Source organism: Acanthopagrus latus, chromosome 19 (assembly GCF_904848185.1).
Source record: "Acanthopagrus latus isolate v.2019 chromosome 19, fAcaLat1.1, whole genome shotgun sequence".
NCBI lineage: Eukaryota > Metazoa > Chordata > Actinopteri > Spariformes > Sparidae > Acanthopagrus > Acanthopagrus latus.
This window is the reverse complement of record NC_051057.1, coordinates 17081880-17101904: the sequence shown is the minus strand read 5'-3', so window position 1 is coordinate 17101904 and position 20025 is coordinate 17081880. Positions and strand designations below refer to the sequence as shown.

Genomic DNA, 20025 nt, shown 5'->3' with positions numbered 1-20025 from the left:
ATGGCTAGTTAACAAGCCTCACCACTCCCAAACTCATTACCAAGTGAATAGGTGCCACTATGGGCCAAACAGAGCACACATCCTCCACCCCCAAAATACCCCACTCTCTCTCTGATGTACAAGAAAGGAGCTTGCACTTTGCCAGTGTTTGCGCAACCCACAAACAAATATTGGACAGATCAACTAAAGCCATTGAGGGGCCCTGAGGAAAACATTAGTGAGCAGTAGGAGTTCTCTCTAGAGAGGAAGGCGGGAGAGAGGAGAGGAAACAGATGAAACACAGGGGGTCTCAAACACATCAGCACCTTAGGAGCAATCTCAGCACCCTTGCCCCCACTTCACCTCGCACCCTGTCCTGCCATCCCATCCTTACCGTTGTCATGGTTGTGTCATCCTTCCTGGGAGTGAGAACCTTAAAGCCTCGCAGGCTGTAGAAGCCAACGACAGACGACACCATCAAGTAGCTGTTCAGCAAATCAATCAAGGACCAAAAACACTTCTGAGCTGGTAGCAAATCTGCTTCAGTCATCTTCTTAAGCATCTCAACTCTGCACCTTTTCAGCTAAAATAAAAAGGTGATGAAACAGCACAACGTGTTTTCCGGAAGATGTCCGGCTGAACTATGTCCTGGGTAAATAAAGCTGGCTTGACAATGTTGCTCTTGGCCATGGAGCATGCCACTTCGGCCACAGACAAAAAGTGGGTGGCGGTGGGGGTGGGGGGTCACTGAAAGGATACAACATGAGGATGATCTCCAGCGCCGCCTGAGCCACGCCAAATGTGGACAGGGAGGTGTTCCCAATTCCTCGGTCCTGGAAGACGGAAGACACAGACAGAAAACTGGGTTATTCAATGTCATCACACACCAATCTTACATAAACACATCCCAAATATAAAAAAAGAGGGGGAAACGACAGCACTGCAGGCAGTTGCACACATATGCAATTACAGAAATCCTGCAAAGTAAGTACGCGGTGCATGAAGAATTTCCCCACTTGAGAAAGACAGAATCAAATTGGCTAAGTAATGAATGGAACAAGATGAAAGAGGCTCTATTCAAATCACTGTCGATCATACAATATGTGAACAGGTGTTCAAACAAAAACGGCACATTGCTTACGGTAAGAAGAGTGTACTGGCTGAAAGCGCGCCAAAAACATAAAAACAACAAAACAAATACTTCAGCAAACACACTAGGCGTACGCCCCCGCCCACCCTCCCCCCCAACCCTGAAGGCCTTTTGAAACTGGAGCAGAAGAAAGACATACATCTACATACGCTGCACATACCAAGCATCTGTTTTTTTCCAAATGGTAAATATTTGCTTTTCTCGTACTTGGATTCAGGGTTTAATCCTCCAAAGGATCAGTGTGCTGTATAGGGCACCTACAGTACTATACATTATGTCCAAATGTTATACGTGACCAGAGACGGCTCACTTTTAACTTCTACATTTAAAAAAAACACACTTTTTTTTCAGTTTGAAGTTGCTGTATATTAAGATCTTTCGATATATGAAGTATATGTAAATAAAAATGTACAGTATTTTCCTTATGGCTATACAGTATGGTCTACAATGTTCCTATCCCTGTATTAAGTGTACATAGCTCAACAGATTCAATACAAAATATATTTGTACAGCAGTGCAATTTAAATACATGCCATACCAATGCATGACATCATTGTACATAGCGGTGCATACATATACAGTATGTACTATTCTTGCCCTAACAATATATACATTTACACAGTATATACATAGAGTGGTCCAAGTTTTAACTTTATTATTTATGTCTTTATATTCTTTTTTATCCCTTTCTTACCCACCTCCAGTGTCCCCGTCTTGATTTGTTTTGTTAAAATGCCTGAAGAAAAAAGGAAAGCCTGGCAGGTTGTTTCATGCCTTTTTATGCAACTGTCATCCCTGCGAGAGCTTACTGCAGAGCCATGGTGCAGTGCTCTTTCTCTCTTACACGGGGAATTAGCAGACAGCATCTGATGTAATTTATTAATGGAGGGAGGGCGGGCATGCATTAAGATCGTGTGTGTGTGCACTTGCAATATGAGTGTATGTGCGCGTGCACGCTCAGGACAGCTAGCTTTCACAGTACGCCTCCTTTCAACTCTTACTTCTTTTCATTCCAGTAGCAGGAAGGGTGATGTAGTGTGTGCTTGTGTGTGTCAAAGGAGAGGGAGGGGTCGACGGAGGGGGGGCTGGTAGATTCGTCTGTGCTGCCTGCCACAGCTCTTTCAGCAGACACATGCATTTGTTGCTTGTAAGATTAACACCTCGCAATACCTGCGCTGGCAAGGTCGTCAGCGTTGCTGTCGCCCTGACCATTTGACCTCAAGCAGGTCCCTTAAAGGAATAATATGTAACATTTCTGTCTTAAAATGTGGAAAAAGTACTAGACTTTCGATGTATTGCCAACAATGTTCAAACCCAGACAAATGCATAATCTTACTCTAGGTAACTTTGCATTTTCTTTGTTTGCCTGTTGCTTCAGAGAGAGTGAGGAGGGAAGTTGGCAAATGTCACTAAACATAATGTGAATAAAACTTAAAAACATGACCATACCTGTGAACATTTCACCGGGAACGGCTACACAGCATGTGTTCTAAAATTACTTTGTATTACTCACTGAGTTGTAGGCTATGGTTTAGACTAAGAGACTGGGATTACTTGACACGGAGAGTACCACACTAGTGTTGTAAAACCTTTCTGCAGTATCGGAACATCCATAATGTCTGTACTTTCTCGCTCTCTGTCCCCCTTCTCTCTGACAACAGGCTGACACGCACATACTTTTAAAAGGCCTAATCCAATGGGGGGGGGGGCACTGTTTCTAAAACAGTGTGATATTTAATGTTTACTACAGTCATTCTTCTGTTCTCTGCTATGAGCCAGGAAAAGGTTTTCCTCATTGTCACGCAAGAGCCATGTTATATTTATCTTTAAATAAAGATGTAACATTTTATGCCCTAACCACAACCACAAACACCCCGCCAGCATACACTAAATGTTCCCCTAGTGAGAATTTGAACCCCCAAGATATTGAAAGCAGTATATTGTCTTTGACTGTAAATACCCTGCTACGTTGATCCCATGGATGTATTACCAAAACCGGACAGCACTTTCTACGATGGGTCTCCATCAATAAGTTTCTCATGACCCGTAGATTATGCACACTCAAGTCTTTTACGTACATTTGATACCTCCTCTGGCTGAGTTGACTAAATGCTTGCTGGCTCTGTGCACACATGAACATGAATAAAATACTTTACAGATATGGCTCTACTGGACCAGATTTTATTGAACCAAATCAAATTATGATGCTACAAAGTTTTTTGGGGGCTGTTTGTGAAGCTACCAAAAAAGTATTCTGTTTGACAGCCGTTCCTTTTGGTGTGATTTAGTTTGGGAAAATTACTGTTTGGGTGTCTGCTATGACAAATATCCCCATAGCTCAGCGTTGTTTCTCAGGACACAGTTCACACCCCGTCTTTTGACTAACAAACAACAGACCCATTTTTCAAGAAGCAACTGTCACCAAGACCATCAGTGCATTTGCCCGAAGAGGTTCATCCTGATCCTGTGATTAAAAGACTGTACAGTGTTTTTGTACATATTGTTTGCTCAAAAATCTCACCTATTGTTACTATATATTATATACGTTTACTTACTACAAATTCTCCATTCTGGATGGATTTGAGTATACCGGCTTCCTCCCACAATCAAAAGACATTTAGGTTATTTTAATTGTTTACTCTAAATTGCCTCTAGGTGTGAACGGGAGTTTGTTTGTCTCTATACATCAGCCCTGTGGTGAACTGGCAACCTGTCCAAGGTGTAATTCAACTTTCGCCCAACGTCAGCTTGGACCCCACTCAGGATAAGCAGTTACAGATAAAGGATGGATTAATGGGAGTAATTAAAGTGATGAGTTGTGCTATCTATTCTTTTTAGCCATAAAAGTTTCATGTATTTCATTCCACTTCATCTTGCCATAAAAACGTCAACATCATTTATCCAATTTTTTAACAGTACAGCTACAGACATTTATGGCTAAGAAGTGGAACAACAGTAGTCCCAGAGGTACACTCACTCTTAGAGCAAGACCATCTTGTCAAATTGTTCCTTATTTCAGGAATCAGTTTCCAGTAATTATTTTAAAATAATAAACTAGAGGCATGATGACAACGTTGAAATATTTCAACTGAAGTGGAATTAAGAAGGCGCTAACCTTACAGCATCACAGGTATAGATTAAGATTAATTCACATTGTTTATCATGGTCAGCATGGACATTTCTCACATTAATATTCACTCAAAAATAAAAGTTTAAAGGTCAGAGCAAAGGGGAAAGTATGAAGGTGCTATTACGTAAGTCTGTGATTTGCATTTAGAGTAGGGCAACTTTAGTGGGGTGAAAATTGTGGTCCAGTTGCAGCTAATTGTCCATTTCACAAAATACAGTGTCAAGTGTGGTTGCTACCAAAGAGGAGGGCCTGCAGTAACAATTTTATTGGTCCCTCTTAGTACGTGTTCATCAAGCTGTAAAACACCGTGTCCTTTGACAGAGGCAGCTCAAGTTCCCCTCCTCCTCCACCCTTCTACAGTATCCCCTCATCTCCATCCACCTGCTTCTCCTCCCTGCTCTTTCTCTTCCTCTCTCCTTGCTCCTCATCATCCCTCTCCACCTCCATCCTCTGTTATGTGAAGGCAATGGGGGCACTGCTCAGTATGCTAAGGACTACGACGGGATGCTTAGTAAGAAGGGAAGACAAACATTGACAGGGCACTTCCATTGTGCTCACCCCCCCCACAACAATCACCACATCGGGGCCTCATTTGACTTTCCCACAGTCTGAGTCTCTTCGCTCTGGCTGTACCTCCTTCAAACCTCATACCAGTCACTCTTTCTCAACTTCTTTATATCACTTTTTCTTCCCTGTGCTTATCCCCTTCCAGACTGTGTGCAGGTAACTGTGAGGGAATTTTCATGTCAGAGAGTTCTACAGCTGGAGGTTAAGGTTAACAGGGTGGACAGATGGATATCATATCAGTATCGATTGTTTTGGAGGACGAGACCCCCTCCCCCCCCTCCCCTCGTAGTGCTGTGAGATCAGAGGTGTGGCATCCATCCAGCTTAAGAAACGCGTAAACCATTTAGTGGGGCCATGCTGTCAGGAAGGACAGCTTCAAGCTGCATGACAAGTGTAATTTGGGGGGATTTTCTGCGATGCGTCATGCCAAAGAAAACATCTCTGCTCAATAAAATAATTGGAATGTCGAGGGCAGCTCTGTCAGTTGCCCGCGAGATGCAAAATGAAATGAGAGAGAAATAGGATACATAATGTTGCCCCCTCTCAGACAAGAATGCAACCGCAAACGCACATGCATATGCGAGCACGCGCACACACGCACCTCTGTCACTGCAGATGAGATGAGATAAGGGGAGCTTAAAACACATTGCATGTTAGACGGAGATGAGAATCTCTGAGAGCCATTCCACACTCTGTTGGGCTGCCGCACAGTAAGAGCCCTTCACCTGGCCCTGACTGCATTTGCAGGGAGGGAGGAAAAGCAGCTTATTCACACAATGTGGACTTGAGACACGTAGCGAGCTCATTGAATCTGCACACTGCTGTGAAATGACTTTCAATGAGCTTCCAAAACAAAACCAGAGGCACAACGCTGGGGTCTGATTAACATCTGGTCGGGCCTTTTCTTCCAACATGCATCTGAGCACATCCGGAATTTGATTTATGTCTCCGCCAGGAACATGGCAGGTCTGATAGGCAAGCTCTTCTGCAGTTTACATTCTGGGCGTGTGTGTGTGTGTGTGTGTGTGTGTGTGTGTGTGTGTGTGTGTGTGTGTGTGTGTGTGTGTGTGGTAGAAATGTACTTCAGTTAGACGGTAGGCTTACTGTGGATCCCTTGGGCATGGCAGTCTCATCCACTAGAAGGTAGAGGATATTCAATGCCACCATAAGAACTGAGATTGTCTGCAGACAGAGAGGAAGATAAAGATTTGTTTACACATGGTATAGTTATAAAAAGATTGACCAAATCCTTAAAATATCCGGCATCATGATATAATTGAATTGTGGGAGCCTTGCTGATCCGTAAGTATGGAAATGCATAATAACCATCTTGTGATTGTAAACTGTTCCCACATTAAGCTTCTCAAAGCCTGAACAATGTGGGGTTGTTTGATGCACGTGCCATGCCTCTCACATGGCCTTTCTTGCTTTATCCAACAATATCAGACAGCATAAATAGTATTCCTGCACTATAATCTGTTGAAAATCACAGTTGTTGCAGGTGGCTATTCAGAATGGTCTTAAACAGCTATTAAACAAAAGTAGTTTCCACACCCAGACTCTGTGGGGAAACTGTGAGAGGATGGGGTTTGATGTACAGGGTGTTAGTCCTGATGGCCACCAGCCAGGCTGTGTACGCCATGAGTAAACAGTTTGGGCTTAATGATAGGTCAGTCTCAGCAGCACTCACCGTTCCTGTGAGCAGGATCAGCATCACTATGGGATACAGCAAGTTCTTCTCCCAACCTGATGCTTTCTTTCTTCTCTCTGAAAAGATATGAGAGAAAATATGAGCTTAGTCTGAAGAAATATATGCATAAGCAACTTTTTAATATCCAGAAATGAGCTAAAGCCTTCCATTACAAACCACTTTCCACCCCTTGTTAATTACTGTTCATCAAAGACAGCTACTGAAACCTCAAGCCCTCCAGCTTTATTTACAGGGTTTGTACAGCTTGGTTTGGTAAAACATATCATGAGTGTGTGTATCAGACACAATCTCACCTCTCATCACAACCATCCCCCCCTCCAGGTAATATACACTTCATAACCTTCAAAAAAAAAAGAGTTCTTCCTCTTTAATTAGCCACACTCATCATTGCCTTAATTAGTGGAAACAATAATAAATCTTTGATAAAAAGAAATGCAACAAAATTAATTTGGTGATTTATATTTTGGTCAGAACAGGTGCGTGTGCGCATGATGAAAAATAATGTGCCTCGTTATTCCAAGCCAGATGAAACATACAGTTTGTATCTTCCATCTTCCTCCTATTTCAACAGCTTATCAGTCATGTTTGTAGACACTGCTGACAGCTTTTAGACCACATGGCACTATATCTTCTGTTATGGACATCTACAGTCCCCTTATAGTGTGTATCTGACTGCCCTCTAGTCCTTGCCATATTGACTTTCTTTCTCCATTTCCAACCTTGTTAGTCCTCCTTATTTTCAAAGTGCACCCACCCTGCCTGCCCGAGAAGTTTGCCAAGTGCACTTTATATGCACCATCCTTCTAAATTAATGACATCACTAAAAGGCTTGCTACAATATAAAGTTTGCATCTTGTCCAATATCCTAAGTGCCTTTGTGCTCTCCTCCCTCCCACCCTGCTCCCCAAAAGGCTTGGGGCTCATTTATAATATCCTAAAATGGATGGAAAATTATCAGGCAGTTCTGGTCCAAGTCCAAATTAAGAAATTAAGGCAGACGGGGAGAAAGCGGCTGCCTGTCAGCAATATGTAAAAAGCAAACTTCTTGGCATATATTTCCATGGTAATTCAAGGTCTTAAGACAAAATATATCAAACCTGTCACACAATACAAATACTTACCCAATTTATTTCTCTGATTCCTGACATTGTCCAGTTCTTTGTTGAGCTGATGAGTAACGCTCCCTCGAGTATAAGCATGAGTGGATGATCCTGTGGAAACAGAAACCACTGAAATTAATGAATAACGTAAGTAACAATAGTTTTTTCATAATCAATAAATCTGCAGATATTTTTTCAATGACTGGATTAATAATCAAAGAGGCTCTGAGGACCTTCTGCATTGTGACTTTTATGTTAGCGGGCTCCTTTTCTAAGCTAACGCTAACTACTGTTGCTCTCTGTTAGCGGAGCAGAAACGAGGCACACGGGAAAGTATATTAAGTCACAGAAAATCAGATCCAAGTCCCTCACAATGAAATCCACAGTCCAGTAGCATTAACCAACCTAATCAAATCATTCACAGGCTTGTACAGGCAACTGAGAGAGACGGACAAGTTCTCATTTTTCATGTCGCATTACAATCCGCTCACATATGGCCAATAAAAAGTGATACATGTAAGTTGCTACAAATTGTTCCAAAGAGCCCCTTTAAGTCTAGGAAATGTCACAAAATGATAAAAATGCCCATCACAAGTTGTAAGGGTCTTATTTTGTCTTTCCAACATCCCAAAATCCAAAGCTATTCAGTTCAAATTGTTTAGACAAAGAAAAGAAGAGCATTGTCGTATCTGATAAAATGTTCAACTTGCTTAATTAAACAGATTAATCGATCCTTAAAACAGCGGATTCAGTTTTTGTCGATCAACTGAGTGTTTCAGCCACAATGTTTAAGCAAATCCCAACTAAAGCACCACTTTTCTGATATGTGATATGCACACAGCATCTGACAGTCCACTTAAACTCTTCACTCAGTTGAAAAACAACAGTATTTCTTTTGACATTTCTCACACACCAAATGCATCAAATCAGAAAAAATAGAAGATGAAGTCCTAATTAAGAGGATGTTAACTTCTCACAGTACTTGTCTTACCTGAGGATAATAATATTTGACTTATCTTTATTAAGAAAGCCCATCAAAACAAGTAATCCCTCTCAGAACACAACAATGTGATCTCAAACAAGTAAAAATAATCTCTTGTGTCAGGAGCTGTCTAGCACATGCCGCAACTGGTTGAGTGTGCTGAAGAAGACAGCAAGGGATTCTCCAGGAAAACCACAAGGCCGGCTCATTTAAGGCTAATTTATCTATTTTACTCTGTTTTCCTTCCAGCTCGACGCACTAACGTAGAGGCCCCTCAGAGCCAAAGTGGAAGAGTATCCATTTGCATCCCCTGGGGTGATTGGCAGATCAAGACCAATTAGTTCAGTGTTACACCGTTACTGGCGTGCAATAAAAATACCATCTTTCATCTTTGTTACAGGAGTGAAAGACCAATCACTTTGATCAAACCTTTTTCTTCCCTCTGTTATTACGACACGCCCTGTCTGGATGGCTTTAAGTAGGCAGGAGAGGTGAGATAGGCGGGGGAGAGAGAGTGAGCAGTCTTGTCTGTGCCCTCGCAGATACCTGTCCCAGGATCTAAGCAGGGGAAAGTTTGAACCCTCCGAGCAAATGCAGTCACAACACAACAGGAAATGTCAGGGACAGTTCAGCAGCTCTTTTTCTCCAGATACGAACTGAAAACTCTGCCTCAGGGTAGCCAAATCTTCTCAGCCGCAAGTGAACTAATCTATCACCTTTGTGCATAACATATCCCAACATGGCCTTACCCGTCACACAGGACAGATAAATCATTCATCAAATGAACAGTAAGTCCTTTAAAAAAAAAAAAAGCTGATGTAACTAAATACAAAGAAAACACTATCGTCACTTGTTCAGGGCTGTAGAAGAAAATGGTGAGAATTTCAACTGCAGTATCCTCAATGACATCACTCCGACTGAAGTTAAATATATCCTTCTTCTCCTGCTGGCAGCATCAAGTAAAAGGCTGAGTTACAGCGAGGCAGAGATGCTGAGTGAGGCTTCTGGCAGCCAGGAAAGGCCCAGAGTAATTCAACGTATCCTCTCCAACCTTCACTACAGTCGAAAAATTACGTCATCCACACATATGCTAAACACCATGCTGAGACAACAGAGGCACTGGCCAAGGTCATTGTGCCGCATAGCATCTGGACAGGCACTCTGTTGCTCTGCTATCAGCAGATCAGGGTCTTGAGAGGGCAGGGTGGACAAGTTTCTATGTCACATTGCCTGTACTGCAGTATATATGTGTGCTCTGGGTCCTAGATTGTACTTTTGCAAGATTTTCTCAGATATTAATCCAATGAAATCAAAAACAGAATGGGTACAATGTGCAGAAATTAGGCGGAATCCCCCTTTTGCCTGAATTCTTAGCCAATGTATGTACTACTGTGTGCATGTTTGGCTGCCTGTCAGAGGTCACTTCAGCATAATAGGGGGCAACATATCAGCAAAGGAACCACTGACTGCTGTTAGCTGTACTAGTTTCTGTAGCAGTCTATGGCTTTTTGGCTGGTTGAGCGAGTTAGCATTATTAACCGTTTCAGCTTGTGGCCCTAAGCTACCACGAGAGTCCTCTGACCAGTGGAGCAATGGGGTAGTCTTGGTGTAACACCACTAGCACAACTGGAGTCAACAGGTCAGCATGAAATAATCAATGTAATTTTCAAAATTACTAATTTTGTCTGGGATAGGGATAGACCAAAATGTCCCGCTCACAACACTATACGATTGGTCACAAGTAATAACCCATCAACACTGAATAATTTAATCTGAAGAGGAACTTCAAATAAATGTAGAGGAGTAAAATGTGCAATACTTGCATCTGAAATATGAGAGAATAACCTTCCAGTATAATGTAGCACAAACTGAGTTCATACTTCAGTGTCTTACTTGCGTACATTAGATTAAAATGGGGGTTATTCCAAATTTAGATTTTTTTCTTCTGTAAACTTAAGCCTGACAAAAAAACAGTGAAGAAACAATTAACTTGTACTACACTGTACGAGTACAATTTTCAAATTGTTTCTCGTAAGTCATGTTTCATAAGCTTATCTGACATTTCCCATATCCATCTTCGTGTTCATCATACCCATTGACAAGGAAAACAGACACACATATCCAGTGAACCAATTTAAGCCAAAACCTTCTGATCTGCAAGATTTAAAACATCAACAATGTCATTACAAATGAGCAATTACATGTAGAGGAAGGAGAACAAAGGGCCAGATGTGTAAATAAACACTGATGTGGCTCAACAGTCCAAATCTACAAACACAAAGTGGTAAGAAGATAATCTTTTGGAGGAGCTGGATGCAGAGAGGACACAGGTGAAGCAAGAAGACAACATTGGTCGCCTCTGGAGTGTGTCCTGTGAACTGTTCCTGAACTGCCGTCTGCTCAGCGCTCTCAGCAGATCAAAGGAACGCCGCTCTGGCCTGAGTGTGAGCGTGAACGCTGAGTGGGTGCACGAACCTACAGTATGCGCATAAAAAACATTCACGCCAACATCCTCCCTCGCCTGTATCTCCCACCATTTAACAGGTTAAAGCAGATTGCAGCTCGGCCTGTGTGCAAACATTAAGATGTTGACCACAGCTGTTTTTTTTTTTTTAATTTCCCCTCACAGAGATTTGTAAAGATCAAACACTGTAGGAGATGATAAGGAACAGATTACAGTTATTCTGTCAGTTACTTCAAAGCAGGGCAGTGTGGAATGAGCCCTAAGGAACCATACGCATTGGTGACAGTCAATGGAGGTGGCCGGCGTAGCATTCAAAAACATGCATTATCAAGGAGCGATCTCCCTTACCACCCTGGTTTGAAAAGACGCTCGTCCTCTTCATTTACTCGCATCTGTACACTTGACTGCGTGCTTGAGTTAATATTAAAGTAGGTTTTGGAATTTGGCCCAAATACTTCCTGTTTTGGAGATTATTCAACGTCAAACAAGGAATTTGGGAAAACAAAGGGCAGGAACATGAAAAGGAAATGCAGGTTGAAAAAAGAAAAACACTGTCACCATCTTTTAACTCTTTAAACTTTCCCTTTGAGTCCAGAGGACAAGGCTCCTGGTCTCCTTTCAGAAGTCACAGAAAAGTCACTTTAATGTTAACAGGATCTAGCCAAAAGTTCTTGTGAAAGATTTAATTTCCATCCTATTACCCAGGCTACAATTCTTGTCCTGACATTAAATGAGGCAATCATTTCGCCAGCAGTGTCAGTGACACTGGAGTGTCTGAAATGGATCCTTAAAAACTTCCTAAACATAAAATATGGTCCTTGCCATGGTGGCTGCTTTGCCCTTTAGCAGAAAGTTATGAGGGTAAGACAGTGGTCGGGAAAGTGCCGGTGTCAAGTGTGTGTGGATTTTTAGCCTTTGTCTGTTTGGTGTGTAAGCGTGTGTGTGTGTGCGTGTGTGTGTCTGGCTGAATTTTCAATGCTAATTGATTCCAGTGTGGTGCGCTCCATCACACCCAATAGGGCAGTCAACCCCTCCCCTCCCCTATAATGTGCCAACACGTCTCCCGCAGACATACCGTTTAATCTCCTCTGAAGGGCTTCCTCCTGCAAATGGATGCAGTAAATCTGCTCATCCAGGTCCTCCAGGATCTGAAGGGGAGGGAGCAGAGGAGGAAGAGATGAAATGGGTTATAATTAGGCCCAAAGTGGGACTGGAGAGATGGCAGATGGGAGGATGAGTTGGTGATGTATTTGTAGTCCTCTGTTGCGAATGTAAATGGCCGAATGAGACAGACATCTTTCAGAATGGAGGAGCAAAGTAGCTTCAAGTGTGAGCTGAACTGATGGAGTTCAGAGAAAACTTCTATTGTTAAATTTCTACTGAACAAACCATATACAGAACAAACATAAAAACTGATCACTTACTGTTGGCTTTACTAGTAACTGGCCCATGACCGTGAACATCCTTGACAATCCCACAGGAGTACACACTACATATGAGACGGAAAACAGCACAATTAGCTTGACTTTTATATACAGTAACGTGAATTAATTTAGCTATAGTAAACTGATGGTATTTCTACACCCCATCATCAATAGTATTTTGTATTTTTCCAGTGTGTACTAAAAGCAATTAAACGGCTTACTGAGTAAAAGCAGTCCTCCCATCAGAGATATACAGGAGTAGAGGTATGGCAGGTAAAATTCCCAAAGATCTACAGAAAGAAAAGCAGTAATGAAATTCAATATAGACTGAAAAGGAATAGTTAAACATTTTGGAAAATACACAAGAGATTCCTTATAAATCCATATGAATGACATGCATCTATGTCACAGAATTCCTTAAAAATGTACCATAGAGTGATTCCATGCTAGCTGCATCATTGTCAATGAGCGCTGATGCGACCCACACAATGCCCAGGATGAGCAATGCCAGCAGGAAGAGCATCACAAAGGTCTCTAGAATACGTGCCTTAATGCCCTGACAGAAGAAGTGCACAGAAGAGAAAGAGTTAGACATAGGTAACACAGTGGAAATCAATATAATAAAATACTGTATCTTAGGAGTTTATAAAATGCGTCAAAAACACATAAATCAAACTGATGTTCATTGCTCTGAGCTGGGAGCTGATATTTCCTGTATTTGTTACCAGATTTTGAAACACAAAACAAAATTAATTTCACAAGACGTCTGCATTCTGCTTTGCTCACATTAAACAGCATCATTTCGCACACAAACATGACATAAACACTTCCACAGATTCATGTGTAAAACAACTCTTTTATACACATATTTTCTGGTCTATAAAGTGGGTCTAACGGGGGCTGGTGGTGGCAAAGGTGACATTAAGAAAAGACTTAAGCTGGGAGGGAGGGTGCTGTAAGGAGCATGAATCCTGGCTGGGTCAGCTACTGTCTGCGATCAAGAGCAGGCCTCCCATCTGGGGCCGATTATGAGCTCCCTTAGCACCATGGTTGTGTCCCGGGCCGCACAGACGAAGGGGTTTTGGGGTAATTTGGGTTTTCCGGGTCACAAACTGCTGAGTGGTTAATAAAGTCCTCCTCTACCTGTTCACACAGTTTCCATTTTCCCCCCTGCTGGAGAGCCGAGCTGTCTAGCACTGTAAGATAGATAGGCGTTCTCGTACACATGTCAGCTAGGCTTCCAGGCACGGGATAACAAGGGCTCTCTGCTTTTGGAGCGCTGCTTAAATTGGCCACATATGAGCAATTTGTTACCAGCTAACATAATGGCTGTGCGGTTGCTGTTCAGTATTTGCCAACAGGTACCTGAAGGGGGTCTCTCTTTGAAAGTCCCCATCTGTTAATCAAGTTGCTTTATAGAATGGAAATGGTTTCAATTCTGCTGATTAAATCAGACACGGCTTGTTTTGTTTTTTTTCCCCAACACAGTTCATGCCTGTCATCCAAACCACCTGTACATTAGCATTACAATTAGGGTCACTTATTAACAGCTGTCTTCTCTCCTAACTCACTCTTGCACTTTTTCTTAAGTAAGCACATTTCTTGCATATAAGCATTGATGGGTCATACACATATTTCTCTACACATTATAACTGACCTATTCAACCCATACTTGGAATTATGATGTAAAGATTATTCTCTTATTCTACACATTGTGAGTTGTAAAAATCCCACGTAGCATCCTTTCGCTATCACTTGCCTCTTGCCTCCTCTTACGGTCATATTCTGAAAAAGCTTGAGCAAGGGAGTGCAGAATTTTCTAGCACAACAGGGAGGAAAGTGGGCAGGGTCTGGAGTGCCCCAGTGTGGCCGAGGTGGACACTGCAGCCACTCGACAGGTAATGTTAGATGGGCTAAGTGGGCCTTACAGTTTTTAGTCTGCATGAAATAAGCCTAAAAAAACTGTAGTGATGGCATGAATAAACATATAACATCAATAGATACATCACAAGTATCTCAAGGGAAACATGTCAGCATATTTGCCACTATGTGACAATCTAACAATAAATCCGACACCACAGTGCAGATCAATACATTAAAAATATAGCCTCAAATCTGACATCAACATTCAATAATGCTGACTGACTCGTGCTCTTCTGCACACACTCGGAGTTCACTAGATGGATTCTGCAATCAAGCATCACACAGCCCAACTGGGTAGTGGGGAAAACACTCAAGACCTGAGAAATAAAATTTTTTTTTTAAAAAATAATAAAAAGGGGTGGCAAAAGGAAGAGATGGAGAGCAAAAGAGAGACATAAAGACAGAGAGCAACAGAGATATAGAGAGAGACTGGTGGAGGAGAGGAGTCAACGTCTGAGCGCATCTCATTCCCTGGAGGTAGGAGAGGTGAGAGAGGAATGCTTTCAGGGACTACAGCCACGTCCCACACGCGCTCTCTTAAGGATGCATCGGGACGAGCAGAAGCCGCAGGCAGGACGTGCGTCCGCTGAAGCGCACCAGTCCACCTTAACAAGCTGCCCATGCCATGCTGAAGGTGTATTCCCTTTAGATAGCTCTCTCAATCATTTATAAGACTCAAATCATTACCCATTCAGATCATTTAGGGCAAAGGCAATGCTTGTCACCTCCCTTACTATCATCCCCGGTTACTGCCTCGCTGAAAGAACAATCCACTGTGTCAGACATGATTTGAGTGTGCAGGAGAAAGAGGACACTGAACTGTGAGCCCAGATTGGTTTCATGTATCCATCCACATGAATTACATTGCACAGTTAAAGTTACATCTATCCTTGCAATGGCAGAACTAAGTCCTTTGTTTCTCATTGCAAAGGTAAATAAGGGTAAAAATGTGGTACAAAAATAGGAAAATTCAACTCAGCTATCATCACTGATCAAAGACTTAACTGTCAACTGGTGAAGGAGGGGAGAAAAAAAGAAAAAGACCTGCGCCTTGGCATTCAGAGCGCCCGCTGAAAGTTTCTATTCTTGCCATTCTAAATGTGTAACTACCTCTAAATATAGCAGCTCTGAAATATTCAGCATCCCCTGATCCTCACACCGACATCGAGTGAGGGGCTGGCTAACTGCAGCTATGCTTGAACAAGACTGGAGACTTCCAAGAAATGCGTGGAGTGGCCAGAGAGGGGAAAGTAACTGCCTCATATGCAGGAGCAAACAAACATGCATGAATTCATCATGTACGCACACAAAGCAACACACACACACACACACACACACACACACACACACACACACACACACACACACACACACACACACACACACACACACACACACACACACACACACACACACACGACCGGCCAAGTAAATCAACCTCCAAATCCACCCAATTACGCAAAGCCGCAGAGGGCCTGGAAACAGTTCACAAGCTTTTTTGCCCTAGCTCGTGCTGCAGACAAACTAAAGCACAGTCTGCCACGGTCTTTGATGTAGTGCTTCGGCTGATGAATCCAGCAGAGAGTTCACCTCTGGAAGTTGAATGCCACTGTGCAATAGGGGACAAGTGTGAAACACAGTAAGAGTTGATACTTGGGAAGGTGAGGGGCTGTATGGGATGTTGGGGGAAGAGGAAGAGAGAAAGAGAGAGAGCAGGGGAGAAAGAAATCAGACAAAGGGAGAGAGTTAGGTGGTGCATGAGCTTCCTAGTTGCTGCCATCAATCCTTAGCAGGTCAGCAGGCGGTGGCAGAGATCATCCCGCAGACCATCCTTCTGCTCACTGTCAGGGGCGTGTGGAACAAGGGCCAAGAGTGTAATAAGTGAGGGAGGGGGCAGGGTCCTTTTTTTGCCCTCTTTGCTAAAGACATGCCAGATGCCCAGGGACCTTATTAGTGTATCCTTCAACCAGTCGGCCACAGCGCAGTGACCGTGTCAGAGACAGAAAGCAGAGGAGAGGGACACTCCCCTGTAAAGCTGCACAATGAACTTCTAAAGACTCTTAATAAGACTTCTTAATAAAGCACCGATGACACAAGAGCATGGAAAATGATCAGCATCACATCGTTTCATTCAAACTGAGGCGGGAGTGGAGGGGGGTTGGCAAGAAAAAGAAAACATTGTTGTAAAAGTTCAGTAGTATCTTGGTTGTTGGGATGTGAATTAAAACTTCTGCTTCCCTGCTGGTCTTATGACTGATTCACCAGATGAGTCAGAAGTTAAATGACGGAAGCAGCTTCAGAACTTTCTGACGTCTGCCATGTTTTATTTGACATCCTACAGTGACGACAGCTTGTTTCGATTACACTAAGGTGTCAGACTGATGAGCCTCCAAAGAATAAATGACTGTATCCTGAGTCTATCATCAAGAAAACAGCTAGAACCAAGACATCAACATAATACTCTAGTTTACGCGAATTAGTTGTAGTATTTGCACGTATTATAGACAAGATCTTTGAAATCAGGAAAGACTGCAAAAAATCTGCTCCAGAATCACCCAAGCTTCAGAACTTATCACTTAGGTTAGAAAAACTGAGTCACGAGAGGAGGGGGGAAAAAAATCCTGAGCAACTCGCTTGTTCCTTTTTAAATTCCCAGCTCGAACTAATATGTTACCATGGTAACGAACATTGTAACAGGCAGCTTTAGGGAGACATTGTGACCTTAAAGGAAGGTATGTAAACACCACTTTATATTCTCCGGCTGGCCCTGCCCGAAAGAAGGCCTGGGAAAAATGTCTGCATGTGCAGGAGATTTGAAATAAATATCCAGGCCCCCATTGTGGAGCTCCAACAAAGACGAGTATCTTAGTAACACCACGCGGGGTTTGCTCGGCGAGACGTTTTCGCTCCCCCTCCTCCTCCCTCCTCTCCCTCCACAATAAACACACTTCTCATCATTGGCGGGTTAGGGCTTAGGATGAGATTGATGAGGAGTTTCTTTAACTACCAGATGAAACCTGTTGGCCCTTTGCTGGGTCAGTCGGGGGGTCAGACTCGTTCCAACTCGTTTCAGGATCAAACGCATTTCAATACTGTGGGTTAGACCAAAAGGCTATTCAGTGCGACGCATACTTTCTTCAATTTATATAGTTTCTTGAAGCAAAAACCAGCATGCAGAAATATTCAACTTTCCATCCATGCTAAATTTATAATAATTAAAAGACTGTGCCACTGAATACTTTTTTTTTCAGCTGGAGATAATAAACATCTGAGAATTAGCCCTGGTGCAGGAAGGTGTAATTCTCAAAACTTTTTTATTTTTACTCTTATCTGATTGTTTTTTGAGTAAATACAGCTTTGAAAAATCATACTTGTTATGCATAATAATTAAGCTAACTTGATATTAAAGGAAGTCTAATCAAAGGCTGGTGCTGACATCTTCCAGTCTTTGTCAGAATGAGCTGATCGTGTCAAAAAGGATGACAGGGATGGCTCTCATCATTATAATGCCATCTACTGGTGGTGTAGAAATAACTATGACAGATAATTGTTGTATTTGGGCTTTATAAAGCCTCAAAATAGGAGATTTATATCTTGTGCACTAAAACTATTTAGAACTTCATTATTGGATAATACTTCACCACACAAATACACCACGATATAGAGGTTTTACAAACATGATCAGACCCACCAGAACTAAACAACAACCGTTTTGGCCTCTGTGATGCAGCTCTTATCCAAATATTTGAGAACACAGCAGTAAAGTGGGAGACATTTTACAGCAGCAAATAAAGTCAGATCATAACATCTGACATCAAGAGCCTAAGTCACTCTGATTCATCCACAATTTGGACAATTTGCTAAACTATTAATCACTAAGGTGACAGAGCCTCTAAAGAGCTGAACAGTTAACATTTCTGAAAAAAATTCACATTTCCATCTTTATTCTGGTGGCGTCTTTTAGTACATCGTCAAAAGTAAACACAGCCACATGAAAAGGCTGACTTACAGCGTTAGTAGTGAAATTCATCATTCACTTCATTTCCGCAGTCAAAAGGACCTCGCAGTGCCATAACATTAGCCCAGGAGGTTAAAATGCCACATAAAACCTTATGACATCGTGGTCTAATGCTGTTATTGGGGAAAGGGATAATATCACATTATAAAAACTCGGATCTGTGTTTTACATTCCTCTTGCTGTCGCCCGCATGATTGACTCTGCAGGCCCCCAACAGTTTTCTTTTTTTTCTAGGTGGAACAGGAGTGTCACCTCCACCCCTTCCATAGCAAACACACAATATAGACCTGGAAGTGCAGCTCAACACTGAACAGTGCTTCCTCTAAGCAAATTTATGGATGATCAGTAGCAAGAAACAGTCTTGCTGAAATGAAAAAGAACAAAAAGGAGGAACGTGAAAGAGGCCCTCGTCCTGCTTCCTACACATCAGGGCCTGCCCTCTGCTGAAGAAATCCAACCGAAACAAATTAGTGGGCTGAGGAAGAAAAGAACGGGCTATACACTACAGTACAGACTAATTTTTATGTGCTTTTGCCAGGAGGGACATAAACCAGAGAGGTTTCAAACTGTGACACAGGATAGAGGTGTATTAAAAGTAAATCTTTCCCCCTCCATTTTGCGAGGCTCTATTGTGCTGTCATGTTGCTGCGACTTTATGGACTTTTGGAACACGAGCCCCCAGCCTCTTTTTTTTGGGGGTAATCAATTAAACGAGGAAGTTCGCTGAGCCTTACAACTCGATTATTAGCCTGTCCTTTTGAAGTTTTATTTTAGGGGGCTGGGGAGGGGGTGACAAGGAATCAGGCTCTAAATCAGTGGGGCCGATGCAGCAGTGTTGAAGCGTTTGCAGCCTATGGCCTTATTGGAAGGGTTTGTCAGGATGTGGCGCTGGGCGAAGTCCAGATTCAGACTTTCATGGTTAATGAGCTTTCTGTGGTGGCAGTTACAGTCAGTGGCGTGAGTCAGGGAGAGGGCAAGGACTAGGCACCTGCTGCTGCTGCTGCTGCTGTTTTGGCTTTTAAGAGGGAACCCCTTGCATGGATAGCAAAGTATACAACCACATCAAGACCAAAGAAGAAAAATAAACAGGATTCCGCATTTTATAATTAAAAATGTAAAAAAAAAAAAAAAAAAAAATTATTGTAGTTGTAACCTTGCATAACACACGATGAAAATACACAAACATGTACCTTTTTCGATCCTGCAAATCCCTCAGACTCCAAGAAGAAATAGGCAAAGGGCATCAGGACAAAGAGACAAAGGTTGGAGAACAGTGACACCAGGTTCCACAGACCTGCAGAAACAAAACATATTTAAGCATACACATAAATGTATAATTGTGTGCAAAAACTATATATCATAAATCGATAGTCACAGGAGGACTATTTTTTCAGGGCTTGGTCAGGTTCCACTAACAGTTTGCTCCAGAGTTTAGAGTGCTTTTCCGATGAACGTTATGATGCAGTAAATGTGAGGTGTGTTCGCATACTTTCTTCTTTATAACTTTTAGTATGTAATGCAGCTGCCCTTACACAGTACATACCTGTAACATGGAGCATGCATACAATTTGGACTTG

General features: G+C 42.4%; 1 protein-coding gene across 1 annotated transcript in view; it reads right to left on the bottom strand.

Annotated features, from left to right (window-relative positions):
- The window catches only part of lmbr1 (limb development membrane protein 1), a 34764-nt gene that overhangs the window by 6890 nt on the left and 7849 nt on the right, over nucleotides 1–20025 (bottom strand). Inside the window, exons 5-14 of the mRNA XM_037078488.1 lie at nucleotides 19639–19742; nucleotides 12937–13063; nucleotides 12729–12797; nucleotides 12508–12572; nucleotides 12159–12231; nucleotides 7659–7748; nucleotides 6517–6593; nucleotides 5931–6008; nucleotides 739–812; nucleotides 374–464 (exon numbers count right to left, since the gene is read on the bottom strand). Of these exons, the coding sequence (XP_036934383.1) occupies nucleotides 374–464; nucleotides 739–812; nucleotides 5931–6008; nucleotides 6517–6593; nucleotides 7659–7748; nucleotides 12159–12231; nucleotides 12508–12572; nucleotides 12729–12797; nucleotides 12937–13063; nucleotides 19639–19742 (848 nt within the window). The remainder of the gene's footprint in view (nucleotides 1–373; nucleotides 465–738; nucleotides 813–5930; nucleotides 6009–6516; nucleotides 6594–7658; nucleotides 7749–12158; nucleotides 12232–12507; nucleotides 12573–12728; nucleotides 12798–12936; nucleotides 13064–19638; nucleotides 19743–20025) is intronic.